Source organism: Ictidomys tridecemlineatus, chromosome 8, assembly GCF_052094955.1.
Source record: "Ictidomys tridecemlineatus isolate mIctTri1 chromosome 8, mIctTri1.hap1, whole genome shotgun sequence".
NCBI classification, from domain to species: Eukaryota; Metazoa; Chordata; class Mammalia; order Rodentia; family Sciuridae; genus Ictidomys; species Ictidomys tridecemlineatus.
In genome coordinates, this window is record NC_135484.1 from 46,346,214 (window position 1) to 46,372,248 (window position 26,035).

Genomic DNA, 26,035 nt, shown 5'->3' on the forward strand with positions numbered 1-26,035 from the left:
GTGCTGGTCAGATGAAAACATGGGGCCAAACTGCATTATTTTAATTCTTTTCACAGTGAGGAGGGAAAGGACATTCATATTACCACAAAGGCCAGCTGGCACACAGCAGCACTCAAGTGTTAACTGAATCAGCTGCTCACCTTACTGGCTCATGGCTCAATAAGTCAGCTTAGTTAACAGATCTTTCAAAGTGAACATTCCCAATCAGCAACAACAAAGTAAATTTGTGTGTATCTTTCTTGCTTTCCAAAGTGCTTGTGAAAATGAAATTTTTAAAAGTTGGACCAAAAAATGAAAACTGGGTTGAGGATAAGTCACATACACAGGATAATGCAAAATAAGTTTAGATGTAAGATTTAAATCATCACAGGCCATTTCTATAAGTCTTTTGATGAGTTTGACCAACAATTAGAATGTCAGCCACCTTCTGACACAAGTAACTTGACCAAAAGGTCACATGAATCCACTTAAAATGAAACCTGAAAACCTAACAATTACCATTTTGGCAGCATTTTTTAATGGTACTCTGACACAGTTCCTAAAACAGCTAATTGGTGTCATTCACATTTACAGTTACACAAATTAACACTTTTTTCTGAAATAGTTTACCTACCATTCAATGGTCTCTAAGATCACACCCCAAAATTATTAAAGAGTGTGATTCATTTTGACACAAAATCACATGTCTCCTACTATTACTATCTGATATGTATCTTCTTCAAAAGAGAAACACCATATATTGAGGCAGTTCCCCTGCTTTTCATTTGTACTTCAACACACCTAACGAAAGTGCAAGCACACAAATACTGAAAACCCACAATAATTTTCTTGGTCTAGATGCATCTCTTTCCTTCTTGGCAAATGTATATTGAGTTTGTGACAATACCATCATTAAACTCATTCTTTCCATTGAGATATGACTGATCACTCCCCTTGATTCTATCCCAAGCAGGCAATGTCCACGTAACCATTTAATGTGATCACAACCTGTTCAGCCTTTTACTTAGGAGAGCCCTACTGGCAAAAGTACATCAAGTAATGTGAAATCTACTACTGTCCAAAGATGTAGATGGCAAAAAAGAAATTTCTTTGAAGTCTCATGTTGTATTTTTTGAAGTACATCACTTTGCATTCTATTCTATAATTCATTCATTCAACAATACTAGCTACTTGCTCCATGACAGGCATTATTAGAGTACACTGTAATGAATACAGAGTTTTTATTTTTAACCTAGTAAAATTTAACTTGGCTCAAGTAGAAAAGCTAAACAAAGATTTGCCTAAATCCAAGAAAAAAACAGATAATCCAAGACATGCTAATTATTGCTTCATATACCATTAGTCATGCCATTGCTCATCCTGGGAGTCTGTGTGTTCTGGTTTGAGAAGCTGAATCTTGGTTTAATTCCCAAAATAATGCCAAGAGCAAACTGAATTCCTACATGAAAAGACTTGGAAATGATATTAGAACTAACCAGGTTATATTTATTTTATCACAGGTTTTGCCTAAAGTCTGAAATGACAAAAGTGGAAAGCCATTTCAATACCTGGAGGAAATGTATAAAACTGATGCTTAAAAACAACATGAAGGGGAGAGAGAAATCTTTTTTATTTTTTGGCAGTACTAGGGATTGAATTCAGAACCTTACACGTATTAAGTAAGCACTTTACCACTGAGCTACATCCCTAGGCCCGGGAATCATTCTTGATACTGCGAGGTCAAGTCTTCACTAAACTCAGTATCACATGGCTCCTCACTGCTGTTTTAGCCCCAGTTACTCTGCTTCTTCCACATTCTTATGTATCTTTTAAACAGCTTTCATCAGGAGCTTTTAGGAAAAACAAAATCTCACATAACAATTTTTGGATCTCTCCCTGCTATTCTGTTCTATTGCTCTGGCATCAAGACTGACCTCAAGTTTCCTTAAAAAAGTAATAAATTACTCAGTGATAATTTGGCTTTTAATAACGAAAGTCCAAAAGTCAATGTGGCATTGATATAGTTTTGTTTGCAGGTATGTGACATGTGTCTTTTTTTTCTAAAGGCAGCTCTTTGAAACAGAACAAGTGATTTCTCACTAGACTTGGATCAATATTCCATGGCTTCAAAGACTGGAAAACTCACATGAAGCCTGGCTCTCCCATCAGGTACCCTCAAGTCAATCATTTCAAATTAATACAAAGATAGTCTTACACATATATGGAGATTGATGTGTGTTCCCCTTGCACACAGTATATAACTCTTATAATTTAGACCACTTCAGACTGGCTAATTAGAAAGCAGCAGGGAAACACTAAAACATACAGATGTCACAATTGCAAGATGGTAGTTCAATCAGGAGTATGTATCAGAATCACCTGTAGAACTGGTATGCAATTTCACTGTTTAAAAATGCAGACTAGGACTTACAAAGTCTTACCTGAGAAGTGACCTAAGAATAAACATCTCTTAAAAATACCACAAAATCTGACTCCAATACTACTATTATAATGAAATCCATTTTTTTCCTGGGTTTTTTTATGGGTCCTGGTTTATTAAGACTTAAATTTATTGTGTCAGAAGGATCTAGGATTAATTCTGTATTTGCCTTAACCTTCTAATACAAATGATAACATTAGAAACCAAAGAAACAAGGATCACAAGCAGAGAAATTCTGAGTTATTCTGATTCTTCGTGTATGAACCCTCACATGCCACAGCCTACCCTCAAGTCTTGGTGTTATTGGAAGGATCTCTCTTCAACACTAAATACCTTTAAATATGTAATCTTCTGCTCATCAATTAGAAGACATGAACATTTTATATTTGAAACTTTAAGGTCAGTTTATTAAGTCAGTGATGAAAGTGATCAGAAGAATATTCTCCTGAAAATTATTTTTTTTTCTTAGAAAAAAAGAAAGGAAAATCAAAACCCTCTCAGCATAGCCACAGATGCTGTGGCAGTCAACTTCTCTGCAGATGGGGACAGTCCATTAGTCTGCTGAGTCACTCCCTGGGTCAGCAGGATTGTAGTCTGGGTCATCTTCATCATCCTCCAGCTCTAAGTCATCCATTTCCTGGAACAAAGACTCATCTACCTCCACATTGTTTCCAGCTGCAAAAAAGCAAAACAAAATTCCCTCTCAGCTTTATACTCAAAAAATCAAACATAGAACTCACTGGATTACCAGATAGAAGCTTCTCAGTGTATATAGGAGGCGTCACTTACAAAATTCCAAACTACTAATGCAAATCACATCTTTCTTTGTCAGTAGAGACTCTTAACACTTTAAAAGCAATTTCATTCCTCCAGGTCACAGTTCAAAAATCTCTTGTTGTTATTAAGGGATTATCAAAGAATGCATATTTATAATATGGCATGTTATATACTGAAGATATGTTACCCTGGTTATAGTAAGTTAACTATCAATGAGACTTGTACCAGGAATCTCTCTTATACTTGCTAATTAATTGACAGATGGAACTTGACCTTTTCTCTCCACCAGTTTTCCTTGTAACCAATAGTATCACTTCTCAAGATTCCACCTGTCTGAGCCCTACAGTAAGCAATAGCCAGGTTCCCCATTAAACATATCACTCTTCACTTTGTCTGAGGTAGATAAAGGATAGTATAGCTCTATTGAATCCCCACACATTGTAATACCTTCCTTCCCTCTCAGATTCACTTACTGACATTCATTATAATGATAATATAAAGAGAACAAGTGTTGTTTCATGCCTATGAGTAATCAAAAAGAAAAATATAAAATGTTATGCCCTAGTCAAAGAATAACTGTCTCTGTAGGGTTTCACAGAGCAGAAGAAGTCTAAATGTCTTTGTGATATATATGAATTGACTAAGAAGAAAAGATCAGGTGAAAGTAATTCTTGGTAGAAATGTATACAAAGGCAAGAATATGTCTAACTGGAAGGCAAGATTTTTTAGGAAAAATACCAACAGATAAAACATGGAAAAGGGTCAGACAGAGGACAGCATAAGTCAACCTTTTTTTCAAACTAATGGAAACCATGAAAGAATTTCAAAAGAGAAGTTTATGATTAAATATAGGTTTTAGAAATTCCATCTCAGAGGCAGCAACAATAAAACAGATAAAGACATTAGAAGGAGGAACAGATTTGGGGATACAGTTTCAGAGGCTACTACAAAAGTCCAAGTGAAAATGATAAAACCTTCAAGTAAGGAAAGGAAAGTGATGAGAAGACATTTCAGAGGCAAAATCAATAGGTATGTTTTGGTAACTTACTGGATATGAAGAGGAATTTGATCCATCACAAAAGGAAAGGAATGAAGGATGAGTGACACTAAAACTTGTTCTGAGAGAATAAGATGAAGCTTTGGAGTTAGTACTTCTCAAAAAAAAAAAAAGAGAGAGAGAAAGAGAGAGAAAGGAACAGGCTTGCTAGGTTTTTACTTATTTTTTTCCCAGACTACAAAAATTAGACAATTAAAACTCTGCTACAGAGAAGGTAATAAGAATCGTTAAAAAAAAAAAAAAAAAAAAAGTGAGTACCAGCAAGGTTAAAAGAAATGATTAGCAGTGGGTCCCTTCAAGATTGCTTTTTAACCTCTATAAACATAACACCTTTACAATTCTAACCTTCTATATCAGAGAAAGCAGAAGCAGTTTGAAAGGCCAAAAGCTAGAAGATCCCCACCTAGCAAGATGGAGCTTGCAGAAATTTCACAAAGTACAGAAATCTAGGGTCATATTAAAGGTGCAACTGAGTGTAGAGTCCAGTATAAAAATATAAGTAGGCCAGGATTGGGATTTTAGTTCAGTGGCAGAGCATTTGCCTTGCAAGTATGAGGCACTGAGTTCTATCCTCAGCACCACATGAAAATAAGTAAATAAAATAAAGGTATTGTGTCCATCTACAACTAAAAAAATATTTTTTAAAAAATATAAGTAGGCCATAAGCTCCTTGAGGACAGGAAATTGCTTTATACTATTCTCAACTATAATCTCAGTGTCCAAGTTATACAATAAATATTTATAAGTGTATGGATGGATAATGGATAGATGGAAAACTAAAAGAGGTAAAGGGTAGGAGACAAAGGACGATAAAGCAAAGGGGACAAGCTCCATGAGAAACTATGCAAGTTAGTTGTGATACGAGGTCCTCTGAGTCACAATGGGCCTGTTTTCTTTTCCCTGTAATTGTCTATCCCTATCTTGAGATTGCTTAAATTATCATAAAACTTTTAAATAGTATATTACTGTAGGATTAAAATATTCAGTTCAAATGTATTAATTGATCAAATGTTAGAATTTTTGCTTCAAAATGAATTTTTCATCAGTCTTGGGAGGAAAAATTTACATTGAATCATCACTCTGATCTTTATAGTTTAAAATTAAAGACAACATTATACATATATGGAATTCTGATAATATCTTACCATCCTCCAAGAACTGGATATCAGATGTGTCAAGATTATGATCTGTTTCAAATAGCTGTTTCCCTAAAAGACACAAGTATATTTAACTAAAATGGCATAGTATTCATTCACTTTCCCTACGAACATTGAAAAAAAAAAAGTAACAATTAAGGAAAACAAGTCTGAAAATCCATCTTCTGATAAATTTCAATGAATTTATTAATTCATTCAGTAGCTAGCGGTATATGAAATATATTCACATTAAAATGGAACAAGTGATAAATCTAGTTTATCTAGAGTTCTAGAAAAATTATATTGCCTCTATATAAAGTTTATTACCTTAAATATTCCTGTATTTTAAGATCTATTATTTGTAATATTTGTACCAGAAATCAGACATAAAAATTCCTCACAGCCAGGCACAGTGAAACATGCCTGTAATCCCAATTACTTGAGAGACTGAGGCAGAAGGACCACAATCAAGACAGGCCTTGTCATCTTAGTGAGACCCCGTATCAAAATAAAAAATGAAAAAGGGTTGGGGACATGGTTCAGTAATAGAAGGTCACTGGAATAAATCTTCAGTACTGGAGGAAAAATTAATTATAAACTATACTTTAAAAAAATAACATCATGTTGATATATTTTCTTTTTGTCTTAGATGCCTACGAATATTATTGTCTTATAAAAATCTGTTCAAATAATCCTCTTGCTGCACAAGAAAAGATACCAAAATATTTGAGGGTAACAGAAAAAAATATGGGGTAGGGGAGTATCATACCACTCAATTTATTTTTTCCTGCTTGCTCTTCTTCTTTCATCCGTTTCTTTTTAATTTCCAAAAGTTCTGCATCAAACTTGGCCTTCCAACTTAAGAAATTCTCTATTGTAACAGGAGTGCCATGGAATAGTTGCTTAGAAAATAAAAATGACATAACTCACCAGACTGACATGACAGTTTCACAAATGAAGCCTAACAATATCTTCTAGTTAAATAAATACAACTTAGAAGAGAAACAATTTATAAGAAAAATTAATGTTTGAAATTTTGAAACATTTAATTTGATTTCTGCCTGTCCTGGCTACTTTCATTGGTTTTGGCAACTCGCTCTGGAAAAGCCCATTTCTTTTTTATTCTTATTACAAAAAACAAAAATAATATACAATGTAGTTACTATATTTACCACTGATATTTACCATTAAGAAGATTGCTGTCAGTTTTAATATGTGTTGAATACATATAAATTTATAAGAATAAATCATAGTTAACTTCATTTCAGAATTTGAGGTTCTCAGATCATTGTGACAGCGACTTTATCATTCTAAACTTTATATGATAAGTAAAATATTTACATTTCTTAATTTTACTGGTATGAGCTTTACTTATCTAACTGACTAGAATTCATTACTCATGTTATTCCACCATCCAAATGAGACTTCTAAACTCTTCAAAAAATTTACAAAATGTTTGTTTTTGTAATTTCAAAACAAATCAAAATTTCCAATGTAGAAAAACCTGTAGTAATTAACCATATACAACAGATTTAGAGAATAAATGTACCTTTTCTGCTTCTTCTGCTTCTCTTTCTTTTTGTTTCTTTTCTTCCTCTCTTCTAGTTTTTATCTGATCTACTATTTCATTTAATTTTTCTTGCACAGCTGTCACTAGAGTAAAGATCATCACCATACCAAGATTTTCTTCAGCCTATGCAACAAAAAGGTGGTAAAGAACACACTTCTTAGAAAAATAGAAAGTAGCCTATGATAAAATGTGTTAGTGTAATCACTGAAGACATGTTTCTAACATGATTACAATTCAGTTACACCATATATTCATACACTAGAATAAATGAACATGTTAAGAAATGATTATATATGAGATAATGAGATCTTCCTCTAAAAGTCATGTCATTTGTCATACCCAACATAAAGCAAGTATTTCAGTAAATTGTGTTTAATAATCACATGTGTAGAATTCAGAAAACCTTTTTCTATAGTATGAGTAACAACATTTCTCAAGCATTTCTCAGTATTTTAAATTACCGTTTTGAGTATTAAAAGCTAAAATAACAGAATTTAGATGCCAGCTTGAATTTTTAAACTATTACTATAATAAAGACTGTGGGTACTTTTGTGCCCTTTGTAAGGGGCTTCAAGCTAACTCCTGTAATCCTCCTCAATGTGCTGCATCTATGCTAAGCATCCTAAATTTATGAGTAATAAGAGTCTCTCGTGAGTGTGAAACCATACTGAAACTGCCCACTAGAGGGTGACATAATATCCAACAGTCACTTCAATACTAAATGTTTTCCACAAAACCCATTCCTGGGTTCTCAATCTCAGCAAACCACATCATCCTCTACCCAGTGTGCATATCCTTACCCATTTAAAATCAGTCTCTGCCTCTGTTGTTCTGCCCATTGTTTTCAAACAACATTGTTAATTCCCTATCCCAGGACACCATCATTTTCAGTTTGGAATACAAGAAACTTTAATTGATCTTCTTAAACCTATGACCTTGCCCCCTGACATAACTTCTCTAGACCACTCTACATATACAAACATACACGGCTAAACTAATTTATATGCTGAAGCAATATAAAACTGATCTAGTCAGTCTCATGCTTTCCTCAACAGCTTACCAAACCAATCAGAACCAAGTCCATATTTTTAAAGTTTAGAAGACCCTTCTAAAGAATGGGGTAACTTATTTAGTTTCATCTCTTGTCACCATGAGCATTGAACTTTAAATTCCACTGATGCTGTGTAACTGGAAGTTCTGGGAAGAATCTCTCACTATTTCTTTGTCCACCTCACCACTCATCCCCCATTCTCAAGCTTGTTCCTTTAACAATCTTGATCCTCTTTCTTAAAACTCTTCCATTCCCTTGATGGTCTGGAATCTCTTCCTTTAGATCTCAACTTCCTCTTTTAAGCTTCTCCAGTGCTTCAAGTCTATAACCATCCACACAATCCTGAATTTCACCATCATTGCATTGTTCATATAAAATAATGATATCCAGCTTGTCAGTCCAAATTCCTCAACAGAGTATAAAATCTATGAGACCAAGGATGGTGTCACTTAACCTAATGCTTGACACATTTCATTAACAAATCTCAGTAGGGTATCTTTTATAAAAATTAAGTATTTCAATAGAACAGCAAAAACATAAATAAATATATCAATGAATAAACATTCATGGAAACTAAACAACTCAGAAATCATACTAGTTCCACATTACTAGTATTAGAAATGCAAATTATAAAAATATACTGTTTTCATCTTATTAACATTTTTTTTCTTAATGAAAATATGTAGTATTAGGAAAACTGAGAAACAGATATCTGAATGGCTATCATGAGGTCATAAACTGGCAAAATCAACTTATCAGTATGAATGAAATTGTTAAACATGCAAACCTTATAGATATACCAATTTGACTTCTAGAAAGCATCAGACTAGTAAAGTCATCAGAGGTTCATTATTTTCGTTTATTCAACAAACATTTGAGTACCTCCCATGCCAGGCACTAGAGATATAATGGAAGATCTGCTCTAAGGATTTAAAAATAGTGTTATTATGCAGTTATCAAAAATGAGGGAAGATGTCCACATACATTATTATGTGAAAAATGAGATGTTATAAAACATTACAGACGGTGTATAAGTGTAAGAAAAAATCTGGCACTATATCATAAATAATAGACAATTATACCCAACTGGTGGGTTTGAGAGTCATTTTTATTTTCTTCATGACTTTTTTTTCCTAATATAAATTTGGTTTTTTTGATAACTGGATATTAATACTTTTTTTTGAGAAAAAGTACAATATTCCCTCAACATATCTTATGTCAGGTAAGTATAAAGAAATCAAAACTGCCTTTTTGAAAGGAGAAAATTGGAGTATAAATAATAATATACTAAACACACAAAAAAATTCACTCATATTAAATAATGAACATTAATGTGGGACAAACTAATATAATCATCCCAGGTCTTCTACAGTGTTTACGCTAGAATTACTATAATTTCATGCTGGGAAACAGAATGAACAGGGCCCAACATCAGCAAAAACTCCTTCCTGACAGACCTTTTTTCATGCCTCATTCTCTAATAGCTCCAGATACTTTTGTAATAAAATCAGCACTCAGAGGACAATGGATGGGTCCTTAGAATATGTAAGTCACATCTAAAGTTAAAAGATGTTTTTTGGATAATTCTTAGAAATAAACAAAATTGGGACTTCAGATTTTTAAATGGTAGAGTAAAATCTTTCACTTGCCTTCCTTACTGTATCTAAAGAACCCATGAAAACTTTCTACCAAAGGATGATAAGCCCTCACTGTGGAGAGCCCATTCCGCCCTAGTCTAGTATGAACTTCCCAATATTCACTTTTTCTTCCATATAAGTTTCTCCTTTTGGAGAGGTCATAAGCCATTATTGGTATTTCTAAGAACAGTGAGGAAGAGCCACACAGGGAGAAAAGAAAAAAAATCGCAGGCCTCTTCCCAGACTGCAGGGTACTAACCTATAATAGTAAGTGAGAGGGGGTAGAAGTTTTATTTTTTCCTAAGTTAGAATTTTTGCTGAACATGGTGGCATATACCTGTAATCCCAGCTACTTGGGAGGCTGAGGCAGGAAAACTGCAAGACGCAAGAGGGTTACAAGTTTGATACCAGCCTGGGCAATTTAGCAAGACTCTGTCTCAAAATAAAATGTAAAAAGAGCTGGCGGTATAGATCAGTGGTAGACTACATTCGAGGCAAGCACTCTACCAGCTGAGCTATAAAACCAGCCCCCTGGGGTTTGATCCCTAGTAACATACACCCACAGTTTAACTTTTTAGCTACACATGTGACTAGACAATCCAAGAACCAAATTACAACTGTGTTTATAACCTAAAGAACCTGTTGGGCTTTTTTATTACCTAAAGAGAACAGATAAGTCAGGGGCTGGACTGAGCTTTAAATAGGCACACCTTCTATTAATAGAACTTTAAAGGGACAGTGAGAAACAAAAAATAAAGATGCTTTGAATACATCTTAAATTTGGTTTGGTAAATGTACTACTTAAATATTTAATGGCATTTTTCTAACTCTAAAATTAGTGTATAATATTTAGGGCCAATGAAATAATATCACTACTATAAAACAAAACTATTTCCTTACCTGCAATGCTAATAATTTTAAAATGTCTGAGACATCATTATCTTCTAGGTTTTCCTGGGAGAATATTTCATAAAGGGGAGCTTCATCTGGGTATTTTTCACTGTATGTAAACTTGAGTGTAGTCTGAACAGCTAAGACACAAGAAAGAGTTGATGTGAATACATTAAAAGTATAGAGACTGGTATTTTTGTTGAATCAGTAATTCATTTACAATGTGTCAATGAAAAGTAGTAATAGATTTTCCCACAATGAAAACTAAGGCTATTAAGATAGAAAATCACTAGTATAAACAATATATATAACAAAAACAATTAAATACCAAAAATAACTTTTTACATATGAAACACATTTATCATCAACTGGCATTTTACTATACTACTTTTCTGAAAAAAAAAAAAAGATGAACAAAAACTAGTCTTTTTTATTTCTTCTTAAATCTTCCCTGAGATAAACAAAAAGCAATGATCATTAAAAATAAAATAGAATAAAATTCTGTCATAGGCTCATTTTCATCCTCTCTCATAGCCAGATATGGTTATAGCCCTGGAATTTACATTTATATCTGCACAATGATAGCAGGGCTTTGCTATCTGGTGACTAAATGACAGTTCTGAACTAGATATTTTGAGAAATTATCTGGAAAACGTTTAATTTGATTCAACTATACATTCTCATTTGCTCTTTTGACTTGTGCCATTTTACAGATCTGACTCTTATACTGTAATAAAATTCTTAAGGGTACATTAGTGCAAGATGTCGCTCCACACCCCAACTCAGTGAGTTCTCTATTCCACCAGGCAATGTAAAGTTAAGCAGCACTGCTATGCATTTTCTGTTCAAAGTTGTATTAATCAAAACGATCTTCTGTCTAGAGTTCAACTTTCTTGTAACACTTTATTAAAATCCTGACTTTGATGAAGTAATATCAAATCCATATAGCTCTCCATACAAGGGGTCAGGGGAGGTACCTTAAAATTTTCAGATTTGATATTGTGTTTTTAATCTTCATGTCTGATGTCAAAAAAGAATTATATGAGTAAATCAACACAAAGGATTGAGTACTAAGGGTTAGGAAGAAATAATATCAATTTCTCTTGACATTCTTCTTTCTTCCCTTTTTAACACATTTCTAATTTTACTACAAAAATAAAATTTATTTTTATTTTTCCCTAGGTTTTTTAAGGCATTCTTGACAAATAAAATTATTTATATTTAAGATATACAACATGATGTTTTAAAATACATATGTATTATAAAATGATTATTACGGTCAGGTCAAGTCAATTAACAAAACTATCACCTCCCACAGCTATGATTTTTATTGTATGTGTAGTAAGAATACTTAGCCTCTACTCAGCCTTGGAGGCAAGGAGATTTTAGTCTGGCAAAGCTCATGATGACCTCAGTCTTCAATCAGCTAGAGAGGCTGCTCTGTACTTGGGGACTTGGGCGTTGGACAGCCCTCCTCTCGCCTTATTTGGTAAAAGAACATTCCACTGAAATCCTTTGAATCCCCATTATATAAATAAAAAATACAGACTCTTCTCTCTCTCATCTTCCAGTGTGGAAGCAGTATCCCTAAGGTCGCAGAGCCCTTCTACCCTCACTTTTCAAATTATTTATGTGTCATGTGATTTTTTTGGCGGTATTTCTCAGTCAGAACATTTCACACAAGGGAAACCCAAATTTCATAGGCCATGTGGGACACAGGAGAGAAGTATAAGGATTGAGATTAAGCACAAAATCAGCAGAAGGAAAGAAATAATAAAAATCAGAATGGAAATAAATGAAGCATGGACCAGAAAAACATGAGAAAAGATCAATAAAACTTAACTAGACTTTAAAAAAAAAAATACCCAAATAAATGAAAATTGAGACTTTTACAATTGATACTAGGGTGGGTGATATTTATTTTATGGTACAAAGTTTCAGAAAGGATGAATAAATTCTAGAGATCCAGGATACATCATGGTGACTCTAGTTTTTGTGTTTGAAGTGCTAGGGATAGAATTCAGATCCTTGCACATGGTAGGCAAGTGCTCTAACACTGAACTCTACCCCAGTCCAATAATAATATATCATGTACTGAAAAATTGCAAAAAGATTAATATTAAATGGTATCACCACAAAAATATTTTAATAAATACCTAAAAAACACCATTGTTGGCATATTACTTCTTTCCTCTATAAATGTAGTTTTATATAATTTATTTGTTTCATGATCATTATATTGAGAATATTCTTTAATAGATATTTTAAATAATGGTAAATTGAATTACATCCTATAGGTATACTAAAATGCATTTAGTATTTTTAAGGATTAAATTTTTAAAAAAATAATATTTATTGATCATACTATTATAAATACCAGACATTCATTATAAAAGACCTAGGAATACAATAAGAGAAAATAAAATCACAAGTAATCCTATCATTGGGAAGAGCTCAAGGTTACCATTTTGGTATAATTATTTTTAAAAAATCTCAGAAGTATTTCTAAAAATACACTTTAAAGTATGTTTCCATAGATACATTTACATTTCAAACAAAATTATATAGCCATAACATTATTATTAATTATACTCATAATGCTGTGCATGATTTACTCTTTCATAATATATGCATACAGATCATCAGGTATCACAAATGCATCCATCTCAAGTCCTTAAATATTAAATATAAGCATACTTCCATCATATAAGTTGGCCATCATTTATTGGTTAAGATATAAACTACAATTATAATAACATTCTTGTATGCATTTTATTTGTGCATAAAAGTTTCCTCAGAATAAATATTCCATGAGTATCTACTTATCAAGGATACAAATATATTTAAACCTCCTGCTTCACTAAGGAATCTATAAAAACCCAATGGCTTTCCGAAGTATGTGTAGAAGTTTATACTCACTCCCAGTAGCATACTGTTGTCTCCTCATCAATATTGAAAATGTGTTGGATGACATGTTATTTTCACTTTAATTTACCTTTTCAATTACTAGTGAGATTAATTTTTAAACAATCATTTATAATGTTGCCTCTAGAAATCATATATCCATTCCATTTGCCTGTTTTTCTACTAGTTGGTTCATTAAAATGAAGTTTTGGAACAAAAATAGTATAATCTAATAATTATTTTTAAACAAATTTAAAAAGTATTTCTAAAATCAGGAATGACGAACTGTATAGAAATATTATTACAAAGCTATTATTAGCTCCTAATAAAACTATTGCTTAGAATATGGGAACGATATGTAGGAATTTTTAAATTTTATTTTTCATTTAAGTATACTCTTAAAGAAAACTATATTTCTGGATTCTTTTAACAATGAGCACTGTCACACCAATTCTGGCACACAAAACTGCATCATATGAACCCAAATAATATCACCAACTTCTTTATAAAGAAAAATTTCAAATAGTGAAGAGCAGAGGGCACAGTATTTACTCTTCCTGGGATATAGTATAGGCATTTTTTATTGACCTACCTATAAGAGTACATTCATTATCAATTCGGTAAAAAAATAACTATATCCAACATCTTTTTCATTCAGATTTCAAAATATTTCAGTGCTCACCTTATTTTCAAAGGTACAAGACAGATTCAGAGTTATCAAGCGAGACCATTAACAGTTCTTACTTACCAGCCTAACAGGGAAAAAAAAAAATCTTGGGATTAATGCCAATTTATATACCACTTCTGTCAAGGCACTATTTTAACTGAACTAGACTAAAGGTAGAAATGAATTTCAGATGCCATCTCCTTGATGATCCACCAAACTTAAGTGAATTTAATTTTAACTTATTGGTTTTATAGCTGTTTTATTTTAAGAGAGAAAATATGAAGATATGTATATATCCAGTCTCATTTATAACAGTAGTGTTATAAATTAACAATCTACAATGTTTAGTATGACAAATAACAATCTACATGTTTAGTATGAAAAATACTAGTCACTCAATGGAATAACATATGATCACTGAAAAACATTTGTATGCAAAGTCTTATTTTAGGCAAAAATCTCCCCCCATTTCTCCATCTGCTATACTGCTAATGTGTCTCTTTTACTTGTAAAATGAAGCATATTGTGCAAGACTATATCTCATTGACTTCCTATTTTTCTAGGAGTTATGTGTACACAGGAAATACCAATTAGAAACACATCATTCATGTTAGATTCTTAATAGCACCTTGGCACTTTCACACCTGCAATGCCTAGCACAATGGCTACAGAATCAGTGAAAGTTCTGAGAAAGAAGCTTACCACAAGTACTTTTATAACACTTACTTTCATCATTTTCTCCGGCCTCAGATGTCACAGTAATGGTGAAGCTGGGTGGATTTTCCGATAATACTGCAAGAAAATACACACAGATGTTATTATTCTGCTTCCTATGGCAGATTTTCTTCCTTTTTAGCATTTGATCATTACCCAGGCTTCAAACTGCTTCCTAGCCTATATTTTCATTTCCAGAAATATAGACTGACCAGAATATTGAAATGATAAAAACTATATTAATTTTCTATTTAAATGAGTTTTCTTTAATTTACAAAGAAATACCTATCTTTATGTTTTACCAAATGAAGCATTAAGTAATTTAACTTTTATTACCTAAACATGAAAAATTCAACTCCTAAAAACCTCAAACAGAAAGTAAAGAGTTTGATGATGTTTGGCACCAGACACTGCCCGCTGGTATTCATGATATTCATTGACTTTCATACTTCTTGTTCTTTTCCACTTTCTTAAGTGTAATCAAACTTAATCCTTTCATTGATACTTATTAAGCCTCCATCATCTTTCATGGAATTATAAAAGGAATTAGTTTTGAATCAAAACATTTAATTGCTTATAGTTTATTAAATGAGACATGTAAGTCAACATTTACATAAGAAAACTTTATAAATTATTTTACAGCTTCATACCTAACTAAAATTACATCTTTTTATCATCTTTTTCCCCAAAAAATATTATAAAAATTCTAGAAACCTCCTAGATCAATGCCTGGCAGAATCAATAAATATTGGCTTAATGAAAGACGGACTAAACTAATGGAAGAAAAGGAGAGACACAAAGGAACAGATTCAAAACCAGATGAAAACCAAGGAAACTTCAAGCTATAGGGAAGGCCACTTAAGCCTGTCAGGAAAGCCTATGTCTTACTTCCTACCTGGGAAGCACTGGTATCTGCAGTGGCAGCAGATCTGCAGACTTTGTGAAATGAAAGAGCAAGGAATCACTCAAGAAATCATTACGGAAACTACTTGGCTTTTAGTATCAGAACGGCCCAAAGCCATCATAAATATATATATAATCAAGACATTTTTAAGATGGATGTCTTCATATTAATTGCAATGTAAGGTACTTGAAGCAATGGTGAACATCTATGATTACCAAAAAGGTGTTTGGTCAGGAAGACGAAGGATGCATTGAATTCATATTATACTATATTAGATCTCAATCAGTCCAGCCCATGATGAAAAAGCACTGAAAGCTCATTATAACAAAGTTTACAAAATAATTGATCTCATCTATTTTTTAACAAATGTGTATTAGATACAGCTGATGTGTTTAATTTTTCTTTCCTTTCATAACCAATTTTGGCATTTTTATGTCACAAAATGTAAACTATCCAACAACTTTAGAAATAAGAGTTCAACTGAATGACTTTTACTTGTTTCTAGAATTCTATGAAGCTGTTGATCAGGGATATCCTATACCAGTTATAACAGGTAACATTCTAAATTTAGCATTACTTTGTGACTGTGCCATGTATTTACATAAAAATCTTTTAATTCTAACAACACGACTGTTACTGTATTTCACTAAATTTAGGATGCCATCAAGTATGAGATACACTTTACCTTATATACCACTAAGAAAGAAAAAACTACCAATTGAGCTATGACACATAATTCAATCAGTTTGTATTTCAGTAATGTTAAAATGTAAAAAATGTGTCTCAGAAAAGATTAACTATATTATCACTCCAATTTCATAATGTGGAAACTTAGACATAGATTTTATATAATTGATCCAAGGCTCTACAACTAGTAAATGGCAGAACTAAACAGATATATAGTTTCATTTAGAAAGAAAATATATATATATTTCTAGCTGAGAAATTCCATTTGAGTTAGGCTGAAAATCATGGGTGGCATGTAGAAATGGAGAAAGGGAACATAGCTGAAGGTACCATGGCAGCAAAATCATGATTAGAAAACTTAAGGATCATATAGGGAATAATTATTTTTTCTGTTTGAAGTATATATATGTAAGCAAAAAACACTAGGGAAAAATACAATTTAAAGTTTAGGCATGATCAATAACAGTTTTTAATAGTGGTTAAAAATTTTTTCTCTACAAACAGGAGAAAAATCTGGCAATAGTATATAGAATGGAAGGAGGGAAACAAGACTAGATATGGATGAAACTAGGTCATTGCTATAATAAATCAGGTAAAGGTAAGGAGGTTCTAAACTAGGTTGTCAGCCATGGGAATGGAGAAAACAGGGAGGAAGTTAAGATGGTTATCAGATATTGAGTTTGCAGGATGAGGACATGATACCACTAACACAAACAAAAAACACACACACAAAAATCAAACATGGTATATTTTAAAGACAGAGGTACTCTGAGCTGGAAATGTCATGTAGGCAATCAGAAATAGGCAAATGGAACTAAAGAGAACCAGGCCTTAATTCAAATTGGGATCACTTATAAAGAAGCGACAAACTAAATAAGATCATGGAGGAGAAAATGTAATAGAGAGATAAAGGCCAACATTCACTTTTAAAGGGATCCTCAATTTGAAGAACAACTAAGTGGAAGAAAAAAACTGACAAAGATTACAAGAAGCAGCTGCAAGAGACAGTAACAAAACCAAGAGACAACAATGTTAAACAAATCAAGGGGAAAAGTTTCAGAAAGAGATGGAGGATAATTCTCCCCACCCTGTTCTACCCACTGTCTCTCAAGAGTTTTCTAGCAAGCAGATTTTATCACATCATTACCTGCCTATATCAGCAGTTCTCTATCTATATGTGGTGTTGGATCAGTTGTGAAAAGAGGGTGGCATCATACAGCCAACACACTAGAAACTATGCATAACTGAAATACATTTTATTTGTGAAACTATACCAGTTATAAGGATCTGAGTTTGATATGGCAATGTCTACAATGTGTACTACATAGTTTTATAGCTATACAGGGGAAAAATGGACAATGAACTATTGCCTTATAAGATCATATCTAAATCTCTGACAAGGCCCTCTGTGATTAGACCTGCTTATTTGTCCAGTCTCATTTTCTATGACTCTCACTTCTCACTTTATATCCCAGAAATACCAAACCACTTGTCCTTTGTATAATCTATTGAGTCCTGGTTCTGCATACACTGTGCCCACTGTTGAAACACTCTTTCCCCCAGTCTCACTCACTTGTTAATGGAACTCTTCCACTACTCCTCAGTTTCCCCACACAATTCAAGCTCTCTCTTCTTCCCTAAATTTATATTATGTTTGTTTCCCTAGTAGACTAGTTCTTTAAAAATGTATATAAATAAATATTTGGTCAATGAGGAACTCAAACAGCCATGGGTATATGAGCAAGAACATCACTGAACATCAGTGAACCTTGTGAGCCAGATTGAATAGGGAGGCAAGACAGACCAGAAAGAAAACTGAACAACCATTCCATGAGAAATCATGACAAAAAGTTCTAAAAGCATTACAGTGAAAGAACTATAGGGCTACAAAAGTTATGGACAGAAGGAGGAATTTCAGAAGCCAAAATTTTTAGAGATGGCATTGCCAAGGAATGCCCATGGCCACATGCAACTGAAGGATATAATCAAAACTGTTAGTTGATGAAGGCAATGAATTATAAAGTCACACCATTAAAAGAATCAACAATTAAGATGTTAAATTTCTAGAAAAAGTATTTTATATTTGTTTAATGGATATAAAGAATTTCTACTTACATTATTTCCCATTAAAAAGATATATAGGCTTGAAGAAGTATTATGATTTGTCCAAGGACACTATATCAAGATGTCACTATACAGAAAAAATGGGAACCAGGTACAATAAAGAAAAGGAATATTGAGAAACACTGCTGATAGTCCCCTAATATTGAGTCTCCCCTTGTTCTCGATATGCCATTTTTAATTGAGCATATTGACCAGTCCCAGAATAAAAGCTGCATTTCCCATTTCTCATGAAATGACTCAGTTTTACTTAACAAGATAAAAACAGAAATGTCCATGGATGGTTTCCAGGAACTCCCTTAAGAAACTTCTGGCTTTCATCCCGGCCTCACCCTCGCTTAATTTCTTTATCTGTCCTGTTACCTGAAAAGGGAATACTACCATCATTTAGGCCAACAAGGTGAGTACACACCTTAGGGATGACAAAGTAAAGGATCAAAAGAAGCTTCTTCCCTGAGGAACTTTTGAATTGGTCCTGCCATAAGTCTTATGTGCAAGAGCAATAAACTTTTACTTTCAAAAACTAATGTTATTTAGGGTTTTCCATCACAGCTGAACCTATTTTTAAAACAGAGAAGGGGGTGATATAGTATGTGAAAGTAAGGCAGCAACTAAAAACAGAGATGGAGATCCTGAGTTCTGATGAAGGAATACCCCAATCTAATACATACATTACTGTGAGTTGGGATAAGTATCAGATGCCAGATTTGCACCACTGTGAGTGGATCAAAATAATTTTGAAGAAAAAAAAAAAAGTAAGATTGTTGGGCATTACGGAAGGGTAGGAGAGATGTTAGGTGACATAGAGGCAAATAATGGTGAGATGGAGAGAATTAAGGATTTTGCCAAAAACAGATAACAGGCAGTAGCTAAAAGGTATATTAGCAGAGCATACAAATGACCTTAGATTTCCACAAAGAACTAGTAAGCCAATATTAAAATCAGTCCCCTTGGTTGTTAGGGAGTATTTAATCTTTCAAAAGTATGTTTAAGAAAAACTGCTTTTATAAGAGACTCCTGCTCTAAGATATACTGTTAAATGCAGGATTGACAGGGCAAATACAGGATTATGTACAGCTCTTGGCAAGGCAAACAGAATTACGGGAACCTGGTTTTTGGTTCACTTGATGTCAACCAATTTATTTCAACAAAAACTCCCAACATCCAGAGATTTTGATACAGAAACGGAAATAACCAAATTCTACTACCTTAGCAGGACCTTGTCAAGTGAAGCACTACTGAAGGAGAATGTGGTATCAGGAGAGTCCATTTATAATTTTGGAAGACTAGTTGTTAGGAGGGTTGGATCAATGTGCAATCAAGCTACAGAATAGGCAAAAAGAAGAAACTGTATTATGATTTGTTATAATTCACAACAAATGCAACACTGGACCAAAAAGTCTTTGCAAATAGAAAACCTGTTAACTCTGAGGTTAGGGTAGGTCTATGCACTAGAACTGTGCCTCTTCAGCATCCACATAAATGCATGTGTACTTAACAAATGCTGCTTTCTTTAGCTCTCAACCAGCCATTGGAAGAAAAAAAGAGGGGGTGGGTATCTACTTCCTTCATCAATAGCAAAGAGCATTTACCAAATCTAATATTAACTGTGATTCAAAATGAAGTTAGAAAACTATGAATTAGTTCTTTGACAAACTGACACAAGTAAGCTCTCTTTCTTAAATCTGGCATAAAAATACAAAAGTATGGAAACAAACAAAACAAGGCTATATAAAATAGCAAACCTTAAAAGTTCTCAAAATTTCAAAAGATAAAACATGGCAACATTTTATTTCAAAGTCCTCTGCCTTTCTCCTAAGACATTTCATAAAGAACAAAATCACAAGACAAAGGTCCCTAAGAACTATAAATCAAGACATTTTAATTTATTGCAAAACTTATAGGAATGCTATCAGGAATTAGAGATGTAGACTCACATGATAACGGTAGAATACTTGAATGCATCAAAAAATTCATAAATATCATTTATTATCCTGGTTCAGAATTCTCAAGCACTTGTGTATCTGCCAAAATTTCTACATACTGAACTATACCAGAGCTGTCATGGCATAATACAATTTGAAATACTTACGTAACTATTTTAGGGTTAAAAACCTATCACTTTCCTAACTATTTATATGCACATATAATAGTAAGAGATACCTTAACATCCAAAAAAAAAAAAAAAGAATATCACACCTATGCTGATTTGCCTCTACCTACAGAGTTCATGTCTGTGATAAGTCTAAAGTACTAGAAACCACCAAACATCACCATTAAGAATATATCCAACAACTGACCCTGGTATTCCATTTTATTTAGACATTGACATATAAGCAAGGATAGAGAAGGGAGCCAGACTCCATACACACTCACCCAGGTAATGACACTCTCAAACCCCTCTTCACTCATCCCCTTAACATCCTCACAGCACAGTTGTACTGCTGGTGAGAGACAACATGAACAGGACTGGAGCTATACTGGGGTAGCTGACACACTTCTGCCTGTTGGCAAAGCAGAACAAAATTTGCTACCATTGCAAGTAGTGATCAAAGGGCAGAACCAAGGAAAAACTAACCTAAACAATGAAAGGGAGAGGGGTTACAGTTTATGACCTCAAGTAATACATTTTACACTCTGATATCTATGATAGACAGCACTTAAAGGAAGGGATGGGGAATGCCTACTCATTCATAATGGCCTTACCTGGACTTCTCAAATCTGAGAGAAGCTATACTGATAGAATTACCTTATCGCACTTTCAGAATCAACTGAAGCATGACTAAATACGTAAGAATTCTCAATATAGCTAATGAACTTCTCACTAATATTTTATCTTAGCCCAACCAATAAGTAATCTGCTTTCCTTCATATCAAGCCCCAAAGCCTAGAAGAGGAAAAAAGACAGAGTACAGGACCTAATACTTAGTACCATCCCTGCCACTAACTCGCAGGCGGTACCAAAGCAAGCAAACCACTTTCCTTTCCTGAACCTCCGTTATCTTACTTGTAGCAAAAGTCTCAAACTAGATGTCTAACATCCGTACCAGCCTAACAACCTACAAAACTATAGCGGAACAGAAATTTGGGCCACATCATTCATGAGGCATTTTGCAGAATGCCAGGGAGAGAAGTTGTGTTTCTTTTTCTTTCTCTTTAAGAAAGAAAGTCGACAAACTCCAGGGATTACGCTACTCTCAACACTGATTCTAGGTTGCTCTAAGAAGAGCACTGGGAATCCCACAATTTTTCAAACATCATCCTATGAAACACACCTTCTATCGAGTTAGGGGTAAGTACGTGAAAACTCAGACCTTTGCGGCTCTGGAAAAACAAATCTCATTCGGAGTATCTTTTAGTGTATTTCACTGAATCTCGGATGGATTCAGGTTACACAGAAAGCAACGTGCTCCCGACCCAATTCCAGGCCTGACAGTTTCCAGGGACTTCACCAGCGTCACCCCGCTTTTCAGATCTCAGCGAACAATCGGAGAAGGGGAAACAACCATTGAGTTACTGGCAAGCGGCTGAAAAACTTGGTGTGGCGGGCGGAGTGGCCACGCGGCCTCAAGGTCCCCTCTCCATCCCAGCCAGGGAGACTTAGGCCTGAGGCGGCTCCTGCCCATCCCACTCCACGTCGAGGCAGCTGTGGGCTCGCGGCCGCGAAAATCACCTGTGAAGGAATCGGGGTAGATGGACTCGAGAGCCTCCAGCTCATTGCGTTGCTCCTCGCCGTAATCTGTCATCGTGGCCCTCGCAGCTACCCATGGGTCGCCCGGATCCCAAGGCAGCGCGCAGCAGCTGAAAGCGCGGCCGCGCCGGCTGCGGGGCGGGCGCAGGCGCAGAGTCCCGGGCTGGAAAGAACGCAGTCCAAAGCCAGGCCGGACCTGCTGAGCAACAACACCGCGAGGCCCTCCGCCTGAGCCCTAGTTCCGCGTTCGACTTATTCGGCCTAGCCAGCGGGGCACTGATTTGCCGCCTGTTCCACGCCTGTACGACGTTTGCTGGGATCTTGGAGGCATCTGGTCTGGCATTTACTAAGGACACCTATCGCCGCTGCTGCGCTTTGCAGGGCCTGAGCCTGAGAAGCCTTCAGCGCGGCATCCTCGCTCGATGAGTCGGGGCTGAAGGTGCACTTAACTCTTTGGGTCGGACTCTGTCTCCAATGGCGGGCGGTGGGGACGTCTGCGAACTGGCGCATTTTACGGTTTCTGATTTACCTGCTGTTGAAGCTACCCCCAGCCTGCTGTTGGTTAGGTTCAGGTCATTTCTGCCCTTCTCCAAGTTCAAGTTCAAGTTGCTGGGCTTCCTCAGGAGTTGAGCAGCGAGAGGCTGGGACCACTACGGAAGCCGATAAGCGGAGTAGCAGAAGGTCTGCTAATGCGTGGGGCGGGTAGGCTCAGCGCCTTAATAAGTAGAGGTGAATCCAATGGAGAAATCGACTGGGGTCCGGGGATCTGACCTTTAGGCTCATATGGTTAGGCCTTATTTTTGAATTTGTGGAAGAACTCGGCTTGCATATAATAAAGATGTCTATCATGATGTATTTTTGTGAATTGATGAAGAGGAATGTAGACGTCAGTAACAGTTTTGATATGCAATGTAAAATTTTGCTGCACCTTGAAAAATGCTAAGAACCTTTGATTTGGTAATGGTACTTATGAGAATAACATTGTCAACTCCAAGCGTGCGCAGCAATCACAAAGGAATTTGTCAGTGAACCATAATGGCAAAAACTAAGAGGATGGGGAAATAAGCGTGGTGTTTTTATGAGAGAAATATTAAATAACCAGGTTTGTGTTTATGTTCTCAGTAAAGGAATTCAGGTTCCTTTATTATATGATTATGTGTAGCAAAAAAATGTGGAAAATGTAAGAAAATACTCCCAACATGTTAACAGATTTTCTCCACATTTATTTTCCTTTTGTTTTCTGTATTAAATCTGATTTCACTTATCTAGTAGGGGGAGCACTTTTTAAATAAGAACTCTCTAATGAAGAAGGTTCTGAGATTTTCTCTTGTTAAAATGATGATGTCTCATGAGTCATAAGGCATCTCGATTTTTTTTTAATTGGGAAATATTGCTTACTTATAACAGAGGAATACTTTATAACAACCTACTCAAGAACAATCTCTACCGATTCCGTGTTTTAAATATTCATTTAAGCTTGAGTCAGAGGAATCTTCTGACTATACTGAGAGTTAAATAAAATGTATAAAATAACTTTCCATATATAAAATGTTTCATTTTCTGGATATCCTTAATTCAGAGGAATTACAATTGTCTCTTTTCAGGAAAGAGCTTCGGGCAGAATCCATTGCAAAGGTCATAAGGTGGGAACCCACAGAGCATGTTGGAAGCCAGTGTGAAGAGAGCCCAGAGAACTTTGGAGAAGAGGATGGTTATTGCAGATTGTATAGGATTATTGGATGTTTAAATGAAAGAGTAATGGTTTGATTAAAAATACCACAGTAGTTTCTATGGTGTAAGAGTTCTTAGGGAGGACGACATCTGAAAGTGTAGAGAACAGTTATGGCAGTAACCTAAGTAGAAGACAGTGGAAATCTGGACCAGAGTGACAGTAATTGAAGTGGTAAAGTAATGATGAAATTCCAAATATATTTTGAAGATAAAACTGTATGAATTATAAGAGAAGAGTCATAGATTGTTTTTGGCTAAAACAACTGAAAAAATGATGTTCTGGTAACCAAAATGACAAGTGACTAAGACAGCATATGTTTGGTAAAAAAGATGAAAATTCATCTTTGAATCATGTATCAAAGAAAAATGCAAAGTAAATTTTTTTCTAATTGATAATGCAAATTAACTACCAAAATAGGTGAGACGGAGCAAAACAGCCAATTTATATTAAAAAAGAAAGTTGCTATTGCCATTGAAGTTTTAATCTAATGAATGGATGACCATTTTACTATTTTATTAACAAATTTTGGTAAAACATCCTTTTCAAACCTGTTACATACCATTGTAAAACCTGTTTTTCCAAATGTTCCAGAGTGGTATTTTTAATACTAGAGATAGTTTCCTTATAGAGTTCCAGACCTAGCGTAATCAAAAGAACTGTTTTAGTCAGGTTTTTTGATGTGACCAAAATATCTGACAAGAACAATTTCAGAGAAGGAAAAGTTTATTTGGGACTCCTGGTTTCGGAGGTCTTAGTCTACAGCTGACTGACTCCATTACTCTGGGCTTGAGTTGAGGCAAAACATTATGGCAGAAGTGTATGGAGAAGGAAAACAGCTTAGGACATGACAATCAGGAAGGAGAAGGAACTCCCCTTAAAAAGGACAAAAATATATATCCCAAAAGCACACCCCCAATGACCTACTTCCTTTAGCCATTGTATATGACTACCACCCAGTTAATCCATTCAACTGGATTAATGTACTTATTAGGTTAAGGCTCATAACTCAATCATTTTACCTCTAAACTTTTTTGCATTGTCTGATACATGAGCTTTTGGGGGATACCTTATACCTAAACCATAAGAAAAACATGCCCCCAAATATTTACCTTCTCATACCTACTTAGACATCATTAAATTTTTCTTAGTTGATACCTTAGTTTCATTTGTCAATGAGAGAAACATTTCACAGAGCACAAGAAGCCCTTATCTGAAAATATGGCAAATTCTCAAAAGGAAGGTTGACCCTTAATTTATAATTAAAGATGGTGTGGAACAAGTATGTTTCAAGCTGTGCAGGTAAGCAAATGGTATAGTGAAAGTAACCATCATGGTCTGTGAAGCCAGAAGTGAGAAGCCCATCCTTAAACATTTACAAGCTTTATAGGATCATTTGGATAGCATGAAATGTGTGTGGAAACATAATAAACTAGAAAATACAATGCAACTGTTGTTTATTAGTGATTTGAAAAATATAATATCCCTTGAAGCATTTCTGTTCTCTGTTCTTTTTTATTGCTAAAGAAAAATGTCCCTAAGAGATTAACCTTTTTTAAAAATTGATTTTTTAAAATAAATGACAGTGGAATGCATTACAATTCTTATTACACATATGGAGCACATTTTTTCATATCTCTGGTTGTATATAAAGTATGTTCACACCAATTCGTGTCTTCATACATGTACTTTGGATAATGATGTCCAACACATTCCACCATCCTTGCTAACCCCCCGCCCCCTCCCTTCCCTACCCATCCCTCTGTCCTATCTAATTCATCTATTCCTCCCATGCTCCCACTCCCTATCCCACTATGAATCAGCCTCCTTATATCAGAGAAAACATTCGCCATTTGTTTTTTTGGGATTGGCTAACTTCACTTAATGTTATCTTCTCAAACGCCATCCATTTACCTGCAAGTGTCATGATGCTGAGTAATATTCCATTGTGTATATAGGCCACATATTTTTAATCCATTCATCTACTGAAGGGCGTCTAGTTTAGTTCCACAGTTTAGCTATTGTGAATTGTACTGCTATAAACATTAATGTGGCTGTGTCCCTGTAGTATGCTGTTTTT

General features: G+C 34.7%; 1 protein-coding gene and 1 long non-coding RNA gene across 6 annotated transcripts; one reads left to right on the forward strand and one right to left on the reverse strand.

Annotated features, from left to right (window-relative positions):
* Positions 1-2,797: 2,797 nt before the first annotated feature.
* Rwdd1 (RWD domain containing 1) lies at positions 2,798-22,779 on the reverse strand. 4 transcript variants are annotated; one of them, XM_078019351.1, is made up of 9 exons: positions 22,209-22,347; positions 20,912-21,039; positions 19,744-19,858; positions 14,836-14,901; positions 10,548-10,678; positions 6,939-7,082; positions 6,159-6,291; positions 5,399-5,461; positions 2,798-3,094 (listed from the first exon to the last, which is right to left on the reverse strand). In XM_078019351.1, exons 6-9 carry the CDS (start codon positions 7,062-7,064, stop codon positions 2,973-2,975), a joined length of 444 nt encoding a protein of 147 aa, XP_077875477.1. In that variant the 5' UTR covers positions 7,065-7,082; positions 10,548-10,678; positions 14,836-14,901; positions 19,744-19,858; positions 20,912-21,039; positions 22,209-22,347; the 3' UTR covers positions 2,798-2,972. The 4 variants fall into 4 exon arrangements, with proteins under 4 accessions (XP_077875477.1, XP_077875478.1, XP_077875479.1 ...); XM_078019352.1 differs by lacking the exon at positions 20,912-21,039 and having other exon boundaries at positions 22,209-22,349; XM_078019353.1 differs by lacking the exons at positions 19,744-19,858; positions 20,912-21,039; positions 22,209-22,347 and adding an exon at positions 22,756-22,779.
* On the forward strand, positions 22,511-25,450 carry LOC144366079 (uncharacterized). Of its 2 annotated transcripts, none has more exons than XR_013424930.1 (2): positions 22,511-23,328; positions 23,831-25,450. It is a non-coding gene; the product is annotated as an uncharacterized LOC144366079 (long non-coding RNA). The 2 variants fall into 2 exon arrangements; XR_013424929.1 differs by having other exon boundaries at positions 22,511-22,907.
* Positions 25,451-26,035: the final 585 nt, after the last annotated feature.